Raw genomic sequence first — 17282 nt, 5'->3', positions numbered from 1 at the left:
AACACAAAAAAACTGTATATTTATTTATTAATAATTTCACTCAAAAATTTTATGACAATTGACATACTAATAATGTCTGTCAATTAAAACTCCCACTCTTGACATAGGTCATTATATTAAAAGGTGTAGAATCACATAACCTGTTCAACTGAGGCTGTAGGCAATTTTACCAGAGGTGGCCAGCACCATGAGGAGACTATTTAGGCAAAAAAGTCATTTTTGTCAAAAAAATGACTTGGGCCATTATTTTTAGTAAGAGGATATGATAATATGATCAGGTGTTGTCCATGGTGCTGTGCATCTTTAATTGAACTGTTCCTAAATCAAAAACCACATAAAGACTAGCTTTCTAACTGGCTATAATCAGACTTTTTTTTGGGGGTTTATGGCAGAAATCTCAAATTCCAAATTAAATGCTGCCATTTGTGTTAGGAATACTAAACTCAAAAACCAAACAGAGATCTAATTATAACAGTTCAAACTGCATGCAACCCTCACTAATGAACATCATGACGCAACTATTCTGAAGGTGCAGATGGCTAGGGTTGTATAACATAACCTGAAATCGTTTTTGTTGTTTGTCAATAAATAACCAATTATTTTACTTAGGTCAGTCTAAAGTGCAGTATAAAGCTGCTGTGAGCAGCAGGAATCTAGAGAGGTATTTCACTTGTGTTGGGACTGTTCACTCCACTTCCTGAAATGTAAGAAAAAGAAATTGATCAAACGGCTTTCGGTTTTTGACAGTTTTTTACTTTGCAGTACAGAAATCATTAGAGCCCAAGAAGTTTGTTTTTTTAAAGTTGTTCCAAGACAAAATATATCACAGGGCTCTCATCAATTCAATACTGCTGCAGTACACATTTGGTCCTTCTTAAGCAATTACAGTCAACCAACCCTTCCCATTAATCTGCTGTTAATGCTCGGGTCTTCCATCACTTTGCATGATACAGGAACTAAAATATCTCTTCTGTGTTATAGTAACTCAAACCGTTGAGAACGGGTTTGTGTAGTTGGACTACAGTTGCCCTCGTGGCTTGGCTTATAACGTGCGTCTCGCTGTGCTGGAGAACAGACAGGAAGAGGGGGTTAAAAAGGACACCAAAAAGATTGAGCCCAAGCACCCCTTAACCACTTTAATGGCTGACGATATAAACTGATGGCCGGGGTGCCCCTTGCACGGCTGTCTGCTGTTGATGGGCCAGAATGTGGCCGCCCCTACGCTGAGAGGAACACCCCCATCACTCGCGTGATTTAAATTCAGACGCACAAAGCCAAGCCACTTCTCACGCTCTCTCACACCCTGACATGAAAAAATACTTTGCAGAGACCAATAACTGATGTATAGATATTATTTATCTTCAAACGCCTTTTATACAATGACAGAAAAAATTGCACCCCACACCCCCTCCCCTATCACATATACCCACTCTGTAAGATGATTATTATGAATCTTCATTTGATTTGGCATCTTTGGACTATGCATCATTTTAACATGATGAAGCAGAAGAATGTAGGGTATTACTGTATATTAGGCAGAACCAGTGTTTAGTGCAACATCCATCTGAATGTGATTTAAAAAAGCATAGCCCCCGAACCCTGTCCAACAATACTCTATCATATCTCCCTATATATATATATCATGGACTTCCTAAAAAGGGGCAAACCATAGACTTGGATGATCAGCCAGCCCATAGGTGTGTACATTTTTTGTGTAGGTTTTCTATTTTTTGTAAGATTTCAGTTGTCGGCAGCGTTGTCTTTGATATCAGGAGTGTTGCAGATGCTTTCGCCTCTAGTCTGCAGCGTCACCGAAGGTGTCCTGCTTCTTGCGCTCCATCTCGGCAAAGTCAAATTCCGAGCCGGTCATCCTCTTGTAGATGTCTTTGATGTCGTCACAGGTGGTCTCGAAGTGAGTGGTGGCGTCATACGTACGGGAGATGAAAATCTAGGGCAAGACAGGGTCTAAGTATTAGTTCAGGACACAGAGAGAGATCGGTAGAACAGTCTAGGTCAGATATAGTCTTGATTATTAAATGATGCCAACTAAAGATAAACTAAAATACAAAAAGTTTACATACACAGTAATTGTTCGCCAATAAATAACAACCGTTTTTTTCATTAACAGACGGAAGGAAAGAAACAGACCACAGAAGTGTTTCCTGAGCGGGACATTTTGCTGACATAACTTTCTCTGCTCACACACAATGGCAGAAAACCAAAGTGGTGCAAAGATGGCACGTTCTTACATAACATAATTTGAAATGTGTTACTGTTAACCCCCGTTCCCCCCCTTAACACACACTCCCAAATAAAGTGAATGTGGGAGACCCATTCTGGCTGTCTGGGAGATGTCAGCTAAATTCTCGGTAATAAAATGTGGCTACCTAAACCATAAGGAGTTTATTTCCAAAACAACATCTAAAAAGAAAACAAATATTAGCTATACATATTAGCCAGTTGTGTATATACTGTGTGTTATGGCAATAAAAGAGGTGAATGAAGAAGTATCTTAACTTGTTTTCTGTGAGGTTTTTTTATGAGACTGTGAATCTTTCAGATCAATTTGAGGAGTACCTAAGGTTAGCATTTTTCCCCATTTTATTGTGTCATGCGGTGTGGGACTCGCACTGGTCTGGTCTGGGACTTGTCTTGGTCTCGATACAGTCTGGTCTTGGTAATGACTCGGTCTCGGTTTAACACTGCTGTTAACTGCGTTTCCTTATTTGTCTCAAGAAGTTTGTGACATTTCTATTATCTCAAGTGAGGGGAAACAAATGGTCGCTCAAACGGTGGGGGAAAACAAGTTCCTACCTGGCTGTCAGTGCCCATGTCAGTGGGTGCATACTGGTCACTAATGCTGACAAACTTCTGCTCAATGGGCGTCAGTAGGTCCAGGGCCGGCTTGATCTCTTTCTCGGGGTCGTTTGTCTCCACTGTGGTGCTGACGATGGCAACATATTTACCTTGTGCCGCCACGTTGTGAGCAAAGGAGATCATACAAACGTAGATGTCTGGAAGCCGGGAAAAAAAAAAAATAATAATAAGGTTATTGTCTGGTGGTTTGCATTTGGAGGAGTTAAAATATCATTATGTAATGATCGGTTGTTGTTACACCTTAAGATATTGTATATCTGGGTAGAACCTGACATATGAATCTGATAAAACCAGAGGTGTCACAGCGGAATAACACCATAAGTGGATTATACACTTTAGCAACTTCCACGCATACATGTATACGATTCTTCACTTAACGTTAAGCTTCCCTTTCCCTCTGCCTACCTGCAATCCAACAGCTGTTTTCATCAGACATCTACTGAGTAATCAGCTATGATTAGGACATTATCTGTTTTTTTAAATAAGAGGAAATCTAGGGCTGCCCCCTGAAAGTCAATCAGTCGAATCATTAGGTGGTGACCCCCTCAGTCAACTCAGCCATTGTTTTCTTTTTCCCCCCAATCAGTCAGTGTGAATTACAACATACTTTTAAAAATCCAGCAAGGCGAGCGCGGTGAACAGTGTTTCCCACTGGTGGTCTATAGATATGAATGTTGACATGGCAAAAAAAGTCACAACCACAACACGTGGTGAACGAAACAGGGTCCGTGTGCTAATGGATTTTCTGATTGCCAGATAGTTTATCTCAGGTGTTCAGCAACATTAGCACGGGTAGCTCAACCAAAGTACCACTAGCAATAAGTATGCAAGAGAGTTTTTTGGAAGTCTTCCAGTCTGCATGCCAAATGGCCTCTTCCACAGTCACTGGCAGGAGCACAGCCTGTTTTTTTGTTACACTGCCCTACATGTGGGCGCCTGGATAGATCCCATGGTAGAGCAGGCGCCCACATATAGAGGTTTACTCCTCGACACAGCGGCTGCAGATTTGACTCAACCCTGCAGCCCTTTGCTGCATGTCATTCCCCCCCACCCCCCATCACTCTCCTCTTTCACGTCTTCAGCTGTCCTATATTAATAAAGTGCCCAAAAAAGAATCTACAATAAAAAAAAAAAAAAAAAAAAAAAACACTATTGTACATGTTATTTACGTACCCTACTCTGCCTCTGACTGGCTAGTACTCGTTGCCTTCTTCACAGAATGCGGCGCAAAGGAAAAAAAATACTGCCTGAGCAAGCTCGGTAAATGATGACTAATGTTGATATGGCAAACTGATTAACAAGAACATTTTAAAATGGCACTTCATTTGAAAAAAAGGTTGAAGAACCCCTGGTCTGTATTTAAAAAAAAAAAAGAAAAGAAAAAAAAGGAACAAATAAATCAACGTATTCGTATTGAACAGCCAAATCCAATTTTTTTTAAAATAAAGAAAGACATCTGCTCATTTCCTGTGTGCGCTCACCATGTTTCCTGTTGACCTGATTCTGGGGGATGATGATCTGGCACGAGTTGACGTCGCCAGTGTTGCCTATCGGGTGACTCAAGATGCAGATGACTCGGATCACCTGACCCACTTTGGTGACGCGGTCCATGGCGTAGCTGGGGTCGCAGATCAGCTGCTTGCACCTGGCGATCTGTTGAAGAGCAAACAGCCAAAAGGTCAGGGGTCAAGGGATAGGTTTCATTCCTGGAGAAGATGCCCATGTTTAACACGGGAATCCAACACATTTGAGCGCAAAAAAAACGCTCACCTCTCCCTCAGACTTGACTCCCACCACCTTCCCATTCTCTACCACGATCTCGTCTATGGGCTTGTTCAACATATACGTCCCCCCGTAGATAGCACTCAGCCTGGAATGGAAACACAATGGGACATTTATCCAGAGATATGAGCTGCATGAATGGTCATGAGCTACAAGAAGTTATACAATATTTATGACTTGACATAAGACTATGTTTAACATTGTCTCTGATAGTTGACAGGGACCTTTATCCCCTCTAGTTGCAACTTACGGCAAAACCCGGGAAACCGTGTGGTCAGTGATTGCAAATCATACCATGTCAAAGAATTATACTCCGTAACAGTAATGCATAATTGTTTCTGCCACACAACTTATTTTGTTTTTATAATTACATTCCACTTTGCAACACAGTAATCCAGTAGAGACCCAATTTATTAATATATTTCAAATCGATCCAGCTTACTATAATGTGCTACTGTGAGAAGTGGCTCACGCTAGAGCTTAGCGTGTAATCGTACCGTAAATTTATACTGTTATAACAACGTTCAACATGGTCATAAATTATTTCTAGCATGATTGTTTTGACCACGCTTGGCTAACCCACAATTGAATTCACCACATAACGCTAGCTACAGTAACGTTAGCTGTGGGGAATCCAATGCTCCAGTCCGAACACAGATGCATTGGTAAGAATCTGGTGATACGATACGAATCATGATACAGGGGTTACGATTCAATATATTGTAATACTCTAAACAATGCGAGATCTGTTATAGTCAGTGATAGACGCTAATATTTTTAAGTATGGCCCCACGGGTACATTTATTGTAACAAAAAAAATACAGAAAAGGCAATCTAACACAGCCTTCCTTAACTGACACTTCAATGAATGAAATGACAAACAGATTGAAAAAATAGAATTATTCATTTAAATTGAAAACTCAAGTTCCTTGTAAATATATATTCTCTCAATCTCTTAGTTCACAGTGTCTTCTATCCCAGCACTGTACATCCGGTAAGAGACTAGCAACTGTGTATTCCAACTCAAAATCAAAAAGTGCCAGGGGTTTATGGCCAGGCAACGCAGGCTTTTGAATATCTACATTTTACATAAAAGTGGAGGCGAATTGCTCAGTCTCCATTCTCTGCTGTCACATCTTTAGCTCTCTCACCAAAGTGACCACATTTTTTATTCCTCTTTTCATTATTTAATTTACTGTTTTATTCATAGGATACATGCTGGAATAATGTTACATATCACAGATTGTTAACAGAAACGTCCTATTTTCAGTGGATCTTTCATTTATTTTGTATTACTTTATTTAACAGGATCGTAGGAAGGTGCAATACGTAGCTGAAAAAAACAAACAAAGAAACAAAAGAATTGCAAATCGAATCGCAATATCTGTCAGGAAAAACGCAATTACATGTTTTCTCCAAATCCCTCAGCCCCAACAGTGATGTATACAAATATCACGTGCGCGTGTTACACGGTACAGTCCCTACCTGGCAAACCCTTGTGGCAGTTCTCCCAGGCCGTACAGTGGGTAGAGGTATGGGCTCTTGCCGTATCTGGCCAGAGACTCGCTGTAAAGCTTGATCCTGTTTATAGTTTCGATGCAAGGTTGATCCAGGTATCTGAGTGGAGAGAGATGGAGACCATCAGAACTCTACCAAATGTACAATGTTATCCCAATCACAAGCAATTAAAAAAAAAAAAAAAGGTATGGGGGAAAAAAAAAAAAAAACATTTATCAAACAAGTAGAAAGACGACTGACTCGTCTGTGCGGTAGAGGGCGAGGGAGTGGCCGGTGAAGTCGATGACGTCCTGGCCCAGGTTATACTTTTTGAAAATGTCCCTCATAGTCGACTGCTGGGGGTCGATGCCTTCCATGGTTTTGGGGTTGCTCTCATCAAAGTTGGAAATGAACTGAAGGAAGTTTTTGAAGCGCCGTTTCTCAAACAACCCCATGAGACCTTTAGGAGACCGACAGTTTAGACTTCAAGTGCAAAAGCACCAGAGGGAGTACAAAGCAAGCTTTATAACACCGATGCTACATGCAACCAGCAGCTGACTGTTAAGGGTAAACAACATTACATCAAAACAAGGACTAAAGAAAAAGGCAAAGAACTTTTTTTTCCCTCCAAGGGACCTATAGAAAGGAACAAATGCAGCATACTAATCAAAAACATTTCCTCCATGGTTTCAAGCTATGCACACTTTATTTTTGTTTTTTTGATTTGTCACTGCATCCTCGGATAACGTACCAGATGACAGAGCCTCGGCCTCAGTGGAGGGGACTTTATGGATTTTGCTCCCCTTGTACACAAAGCTGCCCTCTACCACTTTGAAATCCAGGTACTGAGTCACCTTTGTGATCAGCAGCATGCGCACCAGCTGACCTGGGGGAAGAAGATGCAAAAAAACAAAGTGAGACTATTGCTTAATTCATTAAGAGGTTAGTTAAAAATCAACATCCGTGTCATTTTAGACCCTGTGATATTTTTAGCAGCATTTAAGCTTACTTGTGGTTCTGGCTGCTACTTAAAGATGTTTTAAGTATCAAACTGTGTTTGAACCATGACAAGGGCTGGGTATTGTTCAAGTATTATGATGCCAGTACTGATACCAATACCCTGAATTTGATACCGGTTCCTAAACAATACTTTTTTTGATACCCATTTTGATACAATGCACTTTAACAAAAAGAAATAACATTACGGCACAAATATTTTGATTTATTTTTCAGCTCCTACTACATGATTCCGGTCTCTAGTTTTTTCCTGCTCGTCTGTATGACATGTAATGTTAGCGAGCCAATCACAAACATTATTAGATCTTAGTAGAACCATGCTGCATGCTTATTGGCTTACTAAAGCGGATGAGATATGCTCCTTAGGTATCGAAATTTTTTGATACTAAGCAAGCAAATCGGTCGGTGCCTGGAAAGTCTTGAATTCGGTACCCAGCCCTAACCATGACACATTGTTTGAAACAGCACTTACAACAAGCTAAAGCTAGCAGCTCTGCTGGGAAACATTAAAATAACATTAAAGAGATGTATTGCAGATACTTGGCAGAGCCTTTGCAGAAACTAACGGTCAGAGGTCTAAGTCACAAGATAAAGCTATATATGTGATTCACAGGTGAGTGATCTAAGTAATACCGTTGGCCATAAGGAATTTAGGGATGAGGTCCACGTTCCAATCCCGGCCTTTTCCCATCGACTCAAGAGGTTTGCCCGGAATGCTGAAGCGCTTGTAGAGCTGTAGGGAGACACAGAACCAGACTTGACTCACAAGCTACAGCTAATAACTTACAATTACACCAGAGGTGCATTTCAGAAAGCAAAGTAACCATTAAGGGGGAACTCAAGGGATTTTACACACAAAAGTATGTTTACAGGGCTTGGGGAGCAGTACTGCAAAAGTATCTCTGGTTCTGCTGCATGTACATTAATCCTTTTTATGTGTGACTGTACATCTCGAGTCTGACAATGGTATAAAAGTACAATGCTAAATTGGTAGAGTACTCTTTTAACACTGGGCTTACTGCGGTAATCAGCCCTTTCTTCAAGACAGACTTTTTTTCACAAAAAAGGTCTACATGCTCTTTTAGAACATGGTTGAATAAAGTGTCCAGCATGTTAAACAAGACTAGGTTGAAGCCTAGTATATGGCTGGACCGTGTGTGGTCACCGCCACCCCATCACCATTCTGAACAACACTGTCTGCTGTGGAATCTTTCAGGTTTCTCTCAGCACCTGAAGTGCATGTCCCAACATAGACACCATCAGGTAAAAGGCCCAGCAGAGGACGCACTTCCTGGGCCAGCTCAGAAAGTTCAACCTGCCTTAAGCATGATTTATGTTTCACGTGGAGCTTTCGCCGTAGTGGCCTGAAGTCTCTCTCTTTAAGAGAATAGCAGGGCCGGCAAGTGTGTGTGCGTCGGGCATGTGTGGCAGAGCGAGGAAGAGAGTGACGGTGATTAGGTTCGGAGCGAGTTTCAGCTCTAGAGTAATAGTGAGAGAAACAAAGTGTCTCCCCTGTGTTTTCTGACCATGGTCTGTAGTGTAAAAAGTTAAACCTCTCCTTGATTTCATGTTGTTTATGGAGATATATATTTCCAGAGTCAGGAAACGGGCAGGAAGCATCACTACTGTTCCATCACACCCTGGACACTGGTTAGGACGAGAACCTGGTCATCATAGTGGGAGGGGTAACGGTAAAGTAGAAGTAGTACAAGACATCTATAAAGAGTAGGGGGTCGGGGTAAAGTCGATTGTAGATGGATCGCGATTCTCTCTTGAAAGACTGTGGCTCGATGCAGAAAAGTCAATAATTGGAACTTTGTTGCCATGTTTGCTGTTGTAACTGTTTGGAGAGAAAGAAAAAAAAAGCGGCCTGCAGCTAGAAGTTGACACGGATTAAACTTTTATAGAAACGCAACCCGACGTCACACTGCAGTGGCCAATCATGTAATCAGCGATCAAACTTGTTAGTCAGTTTTAAGGGCGTAGTGAGAATCCCGTACAGTAAACAATCATCATCTTTTAAAACACTTTGAGGGTAAAAAACACGAGCACTGAACTGACCAGGAGTTTGTGTAACAGCTGAATGTTTCCTGCAACAACAAAACACAAATCAGTCGCCAGTCTCTTTTCTTTCCCTCTTTCTCCATGATATGAAGCTGCCTTCAAGGGCATTCGGAAATGTCAGGATCATTAAAACGGTAAACAATAATAGTAAAATAGGAAGTCTACTTGTGCTACGTTGGGGGGGGTTAAAGAAACAACAGGATGTTACACAAATGGGCCATTTAAGGGACTCTTCCATTGCCACACAACCCTGCAGCGAATCATCAGAGCGCCTGAGGATATGTTAATGCTGCGTTAGAAAAAGGAACCCACTCTGGGTTAAAACTAAAACTAACTTTTTACCCATTTCAGACCCTCTGTTTCTCTAGCTGTTAATTTCCTCAGTTACCGGTTCCCATATATCAGATTGTTTAAATATCACAAATGCAGAGTCTGCAGTTCTTGCTTCCTCATGCCTTACATTTCAAACCAATGTGACCTCCCCAGTGTCACAAAGTCGAGCCATCAGGGTCAGAGATTAACTTACGTCTTCAAGAGGCGTGATGGAGGCGCTCTCGGCTCCGTAGTAGGAGTTGCGGTCCATGTGAAGAACCTTCTTCCCCTTCACCGACATGATGCCTGATAAAATGCATTCCTGTTGGGAGAAAACAAAACAGAAGAAAAATTAAACCAAGACCAATAGGGTGATGGGAAAATCCACAAACATGGCACATCCTAATGATACTGGTTATAATGATAGAAGGTTGATGCTGTTTGTTTACTTGTTGGAAATATTCCTTTAGTTAGGGGTGTCCCCGTAGCCTATTATTTAAGGCATACCACATAACTTTTTTTTGGACAATGCACATTAATCAACATCTCTGTAAATGCGCCAGTGTTAGCCAGATGGCTCATTTTCAACTGTAGTCCTAGTTACCTAGCATGCATGTCTTTATGGTGGGAGGAAACCGCAGCACCTGGAGGAAACGCACGCAAACACGGGGAGAACATGCAAACTCCACACAGAAAGGCCCGGGCCGGACATCCAACTCTGCATTGCCAACTTGCTGTGAGACACAAGTGCTAACCACTGAGCCACAAACATCCCCGGTTCGATTCCAGTCTCTCCATCCTTTCCTGTCTCTCTACATGGTCGACTGTCAACTAAGGCAAAAATTGACTAATAGCTGAAGGGATTAACAACAGCTATACTGTAGATAGCTATACCTCAGGTTCCAATTGATTGTTCAACATTGCAACACTAGACTGATGTACGTGTGTTGAGCTGTTTAGGCTCCATTTATATTTCCTGCATGAACATTCTTTTAATCACTAGAGTGACAAATGGGCTGTTGTACATCTAAATGTACAACTATAAATCCTGCTCTAGTGCATTTTAGGTTGCTTTAACATCAGTTCAGTGAAGTTCCCCTCGGGGTCACAATCAATATAAATATAAATAGTTTTTCCGAGAGTAAATGTTAAAAATGGCTTTGGACATGAACAATTTGCAAGTTTAACAGAACCAAGATTAGGACCATACGTTGGTGTATCCAAGAATTCGGTTCCGACACGCCCATTATGTCGGTACATAATGTCTGACATGCTTCTGTGGAGCTGGGATGATTATAGCTTTCACATGGCTTTAAGTCTCAGAGCCTTGGTTATGACGAGGCAAAATGTGCATGTTTGCCAGCGCCTGGAATTCACACAGCCCAAAGGCCATAATGCGATTACTGCGTGCATCATGTGAGTGTATGGACTTTACTTTAAAACAAGTTTTACTACCAAGTACAGCTTTCTTACATGACAAAAAAAAAGAAAAGAAAAAAAACTTGGATCATAACTTTCACTGGGTGATGTCAGCTTAACTCCAGAGTGTGGCCTGCAATGACACAGGAAGCGTCAGGGTTCATACCATTTTCTTCTTTTAAATAAATGAGTATGACTCTTCAGAGGCTAAAATATGCTCCACACTTTATTACATTATGGTTAATGAAGGCGCACTCACACAATCTGTATGCTGTTCCATTAAAGACAACACAGTCCCGACATGTGACTGCAGTCAACATACAGTACAACTTTCCTTTTAAACCAAACTTGGGATCATCAAATCCATCAACCAAAGCTGTAATTTCCACATTCTACATAATATCACTTCACCATTGTATCACCATTCTTGGCTTAATATCAACCCGGTTTGAAAATGTTTACACTGGCCCGAGCCTAGTGTAATGCCAGATTGAGCAAGAAATTTGTGGCAAGAAACTGCAAGAAAACAAACATCCAAGGGTGAAAAGTAGGGGTGTGACGAGACGCTTACTCCACGAGACGAGACACATCACGAGATTGGGTTCACGAGAACGAGACAAGATTTTAAATTTCTTTTTTTAAAGAAATCCTCAATGATGAAATATATGAATGGAAAATAGTTTTTTTATTCAACTGAAAAATCACAAAATGCAAAACAATTTAGGTGCCTTTTGAAATCAACTATTAATGATGAATGTTATTTAACTTTTTTTTTACTATTTTAATGAATCATATGCAGTAAAGGACATGCAAACACTGCAAAATGTTTTGTATAAAATCTACCAACTGGCTTCTGCCCTGTGAAATCTAACTCCTTTCCACAAATCGAACATAAAAAAATAAACAGTATAAATAAAATAAATGTGTAAACAACAGAAAATGTTTAAATGCAAACAGTAAGTGTATCAATAACCAAAGTACTGCTCTCTCAAAACTACAAGTGCAAACAGAAATAATTTTTTTCTATAAGATAAACTACACAGAACAGCCTAAGATATGGTCATGTTATTTTTCAAGAATATAAGCATGTCGACTATTTCTGGCAGCAGTTGAGACCTTTGGGCAGTAACTATGTCTCCTGCAGTAGAAAAAACACACTCACTTGGAACCGAGGTAGCAGGGATGGAAAGGTATGCTTTGGCAAGTGGAGACAGCAAAGGATATTTAGGAGTTGCCGAAATCCGACATTTTCCACCACAGAAAATGGCCTCATATCAGCTGCAATGAAAACGCCTATGTCCCTCGTTATTGCCGTGGCTCTTGCACTTACCGGTGGCAGAGATGCAAAGGCTTTTAGAGTTGTTTGGCCTTTTAATGTTTTCGTCACGGGTGCAGTAGTTAGTAGAGAGCTGTGGTGGTGCTGTAAGTGTTTTTGCATAGTGCTCGTGTTAGCCGCGGTATACGGCATTTTTTTCTTACAATATTTACATATTGTGTTCGTCTTGTCTGTCACTCTTTCGCCGTTTATTATTTCTGCAGGAAAACCAAAATGTTTGCACACAAATGATTTAAAAGTGGCCGGGGGATCTTCAATAGTAATTTCACGCTCCATCACGCTGACATAACATCGCCTCACGAGACAACTTTTCACCTCGACGAGAAGTCTCGTCACGTTTTAATCTCGCGAGATCTCGTCACACCCTTAGTGAAAAGCGTCATTGACACAAAGACGAAAATGTCTAACTCGGGAGACACCAAAATCTGGAACTTCTGGTCGGTAAGGGCCGACGCCAAAATGGAACGGCACGAGACTCGGTTGTTTGTGAACAAATTACGAACCGGCTACATGACCGAGGTGTAATCTGTGTCATGTCTTGTCTGTTGTAGTTCAAGTAGTCACAAACCTGTGTTTATTTAAAAAGGAATATTCAAACGGCCTATTTGGCCAATTTTGACAGTCCTACATGACATGTGGTCAACCTTAAAATTTAACTAAACATCTGAATGCCCCCTTCATAACCCCAGTGTCATACCTACTACTCTACATCCTGCACATCCAATATAGCTGCTGCATAGGTACTCTCCCAAAATAGCAAGTGCCCCAGCGAAATCAGATCACGTCTGTAAATGTCTGGGTGTCATCTACTAGTGTGTGATCTTGCATTGACTTGCATTGACTTGCATTGACTTGAAGGCCATACATCCAGGTTACGCATAAATCTCTGGGGAAGAAAGAGCAGTTGTGATTGGTCACTGTCACTCCTTTAAGGGTGACATGTGACTGAAGCCAACATACTGCTTACATAGATACAGGCCTTTGACACAGAGCAGGAGGCAGCCTAATCATCACTCCCTCAGCCAGATGGTAGTGGCCGTGCTGACAGAGAGGAAAACACGCTGATCCAGTCCAGTCAGAAGCCAGTTTAAAACATTGGGTCCAAAGGCAAACTATCAGTTCAATTTTTAACACATCAGACCCATCAAACGTCTGAGCAGGTGATTGGCAGCAAAGTCCAACGCACAAGATGAGAGCTGGATGCGCCTCTGCAGATAAAAAATACAACCACGTGACAGGACAATACTAGCTTTGATTTTAAAACACTGACAATTTCCAACACACATTCACAGTCACAAGAATCTGTCGGGTCTCTTGGTTACACAGCAAGATGCTACATGCAAAACATGTGATGAGCTTATAAAATTAGATAGGAATGAGTTGGCTTCAGAGGAAGTTTGATTTTTAAGACAATTTCTAGCAGTTTGGTCAATACAAAACTACCACAGTAATACAAATCTTTACTTTACTGTGTGAGTCTTTAGTGATTGTTTACTCATCATTTGATTGCCCATGGCTGAAACTTCTAAACAAGCTGACCTCCCTTATTCATTATATTGCGAGTGAGTGCAAGCATTGTGTCCGTTTCCTTTAATACCATTTCCTTGTTTTGATGGGCACCAAGATAGCAGCAACTGTATACTTTTTACTTGAAAATGCAAAAGTATTCCAGTGCTGTGAAAGGAATTGGCTATTTTAATTGATATACTTTGGTATATTTAACTTGAGGGCAGCAATATTTTCATGATGGCGTAGTCTACTAATTATCATCTTGATAAATTGTTGTTTACTATTTCAGAAGTTCAATGTCTTCAAAGACATTCAGTTTACTTTCATATGTGATAAAGAAGTGCAACAAATCCTTGTGTGAAAGACGCTGGAACCATAGAATGTTTTTTCAAGAGAACTGACTTCACAATTGATTATGAAAATATGTTTTACAGTTTTGAATGGAGATCTTTATTCCACTGCACTATTGTTAGTTTTTTCCTTTGGTAGCTAAGTAAATATATTTGTCCATCACTTATTTTTTTCCCAACTAGCAATGTTTGTTTCCCATCAGTCATGATGTACAGAATGACGTTATCACTGCAGTCTCTGTATATTCCTCAACTTATAAACCCCGAAATCACTGAAATACCGCCCCATTCACTTCTCTCTTTCTTCAGGCAACAAGCTGCTTACTTGGGATCACCACGAGCATCATAATGTGAACCAGACTGCATTTAGGTAGAGTTCAATATCTTGTGCCAAGCCACTCCCCTCTTGTGTCATTAGTAGTGGACAGATGGGAAACACCATCCCCCCAGTCGCTTAACCCATGAAAAAAGGTGCCATATAGCTTTCTTAAATTCTCAATTTTGCGATCCCATCCCTGATTCTGTTATCCAGAAACATTTGGCTCTACATTGATGCTGCCGTCAGTCTGGGACTGGCACCAGCCGGGCCCTCGACAAAAATGACACTTGCTTGTGGAGGGAACATTGAACCTGTTGCAGTAGTAGTCAAGGCAGTGCTTATGTTAGTGTGTAATATTAAGAAGAACCCGTCAGGTATACAGAAGGGAAGTCGGTCATTTGCATAAGGGAACTAGTCAGTCTAGCTCTCCATTTTACTGAGCTTACAGAGTACTACCAGTCTACTTTCGGTTCCCCAGTCTTGGTGGAACCACACCCAAATGTGAGCTGAATCAACACCCGGCCCACCAAAACATAACCAACCCCATTTCTGCAAACACTGCCTGCTCTGGGCCCGAAGCAAAACACTTTGTAACTCAGTGATTTCTTGCAGTCATGAAGAAATACTAACCTACAGAATATTTACAAGGCTGTGTTGAGCCGCAGACAATATCAGAATTAAAACCGTGTACTAGGGTTCTCTAAACTAAAAAAACTGCTTCGAATTTATAGCCACGGAGATGACAGGAAGCTGCATATTGGTATCAGGGTATTTCCATGGCATTCTTTAGCCGTGTAAAATTGACAGCAAGTCAGGAGGCCTGTCAGGAAGTATAATTATGTATGAGGCTGTTAAGTTCATATCAGGGTAAACAACCACTACACATCATAAACCGCCACCTCACATCATCCTGTATCACCTTTTTAGTATGAAAGTGAAAAAGACGCAAGGAGCTCAAGTTAACTAACAATCCATTGCTAAAGTTGACAAGTTAACCTAAAGACCGACACTTAACGTAACATCATCCATGGTAATAAAGCAAATTTTGATAAGCAGTCCGTTCGTTCTTACCCCAAATGTCTTCTTTTTTAACTCATTAAAAGTGCCGAGGCTTCGTTAACATTGCAACCACTATTGAACATGTATACGACGGCTTATTTTTTTTCCTCTCTTTCTCCCCAGCCTGTTGAATCCCCCGCACGGACAGGAGCAGGACGGAAGCGTAAGATAGCTTGAGTTAGTGGTTAAGTGAGCTAACGTTGCTTAGTGGCTAGCTTTGCTATCATTATACTAGCTAGCTACGTTTGGAATAAAGTCAACAATATAATTGACGGGCACCCTGCACGACAGATAAATCGGTGAAGCTGACACGTCGTTATTCTGTCAATAGCAGGCTAATTAGTTAGCTTACTTTAGGTACGCTAACGTTAGCAGGATAATCATCCGCGTATAATCTTATCTTGACTCAGAGACTGGCGCCCAACCTCAAAAAACGGTTGACTGGACTCTGAGTTGAAAGAATAATAACCACAGCAACATAGTGAGAGTTGAACGTATCTTGTTGTACGTTAACATTTAGGTATCGTTAATCTTTCTAGACACTGGTAGCATTTGCCGATATCATAGTGCTAACAGTTAGCGTTAGCTACTTTGCTCAGTTTCCATTAACAGGTATTCGCTCACTCTTGGTTAGCGGCTAAGCTAGCTACTTAGCGCTAGCTCTGCTGATTAGGCCTACCCAGCTAGTTTGCTCAAAGCCGAACTGCCAAGCGCCTAACTGCGTTGGTAACAGGTTGCAAATCATTTCCACGCTGCAACCGCATCGTTTGATTATTTCTCACCGTAAGCCCGGTGCCCAGAACGATAACGTCGTATTCTTCATTCATTTTTTTTCAAGTGTTTTCTCCTCTGCTCCTGAATATCTGGAAAGAAGAAAATGGAGATCTGCGGGGCTGGAAATGAGAAGGGGCAGCGGTTCAGCGTCAGGCGCCTGAGGGGGCGGGGCTTCTCAGCTGTCAATCATTTGGAAGAAGCGGCGCAAAAGCCATAGACGTTAAAGTTTTATTTACTTTATAAACATGAAATATAACCACAATTACTATTATGTTATTTATTGTTGAATACCAGTGTTCTTACATTTTGTATGTTCCCTACAGAGTTTCTTAACACCTTGCATGTAAAATAAAGTTTGACCTATTTTTAAATGCCTATTTTGGCAATAACTCATCATCATCTCATATGAGTAATTCCAACAACAAACCAAGTGTTATGATGTGTAATGCAATAGTGTCATTTCACTATTTGTGTTGCCAAAGAAGAAAAAATTAATGGTCGACACACCTGTTGAGTAAACCCAGTGATGTTAATGAAGTTAGCCTCTGTATTACTCACCCAGCTCAGTCTTTATAGCATTCAACTAAGCATTTCTAACCTCATTCAGGAGCTTACAACTAACACCTAGTACATGTATTTCATACATCGTTCTTATAAACAGTACTTTTATACAAAATAATACACACCAGTCAGCCAAAAAGACTATGGGTTTCTCAGAGGAGGTTGCGGTTGTTTAAAGCTTAGGTTGTGTTTTGTGTCTGACATCCCAGCAACTGTGCTGGTAAGCTAGAGATGTGAGATGATATGACAAAATCACACAAAGGCAGGTGAGCTTCAGCATGTCCAGTCATGTCTAAACCTCACTCCATAGCACTGTTTCAACAACATACTTGCTCCCATGCAGCAGGGTGGCTGGCCTTTTGGTACAAACACCATTATGGCCTTTTTGAATTACTGTACTTTGGGG

At 41.0% G+C, this 17282-nt stretch overlaps 1 protein-coding gene across 1 annotated transcript; it reads right to left on the bottom strand.

The window, feature by feature from the left end:
• Nucleotides 1-1594: 1594 nt before the first annotated feature.
• gdi2 (GDP dissociation inhibitor 2) lies at nucleotides 1595-16500 on the bottom strand. Its single transcript, XM_028570441.1, has 10 exons — nucleotides 16324-16500; nucleotides 9764-9871; nucleotides 7807-7906; nucleotides 6908-7042; nucleotides 6418-6616; nucleotides 6145-6276; nucleotides 4648-4747; nucleotides 4359-4530; nucleotides 2815-3014; nucleotides 1595-1948 (listed from the first exon to the last, which is right to left on the bottom strand). Exons 1-10 carry the CDS (start codon nucleotides 16366-16368, stop codon nucleotides 1796-1798), a joined length of 1344 nt encoding a protein of 447 aa, XP_028426242.1. The 5' UTR covers nucleotides 16369-16500; the 3' UTR covers nucleotides 1595-1795.
• Between the last annotated feature and the right edge of the window lie 782 nt (nucleotides 16501-17282).

Source organism: Perca flavescens, chromosome 23, assembly GCF_004354835.1.
Source record: "Perca flavescens isolate YP-PL-M2 chromosome 23, PFLA_1.0, whole genome shotgun sequence".
In the NCBI taxonomy this organism is placed as follows: domain Eukaryota; kingdom Metazoa; phylum Chordata; class Actinopteri; order Perciformes; family Percidae; genus Perca; species Perca flavescens.
This window is presented reverse-complemented; position numbering and strand designations above follow the sequence as displayed.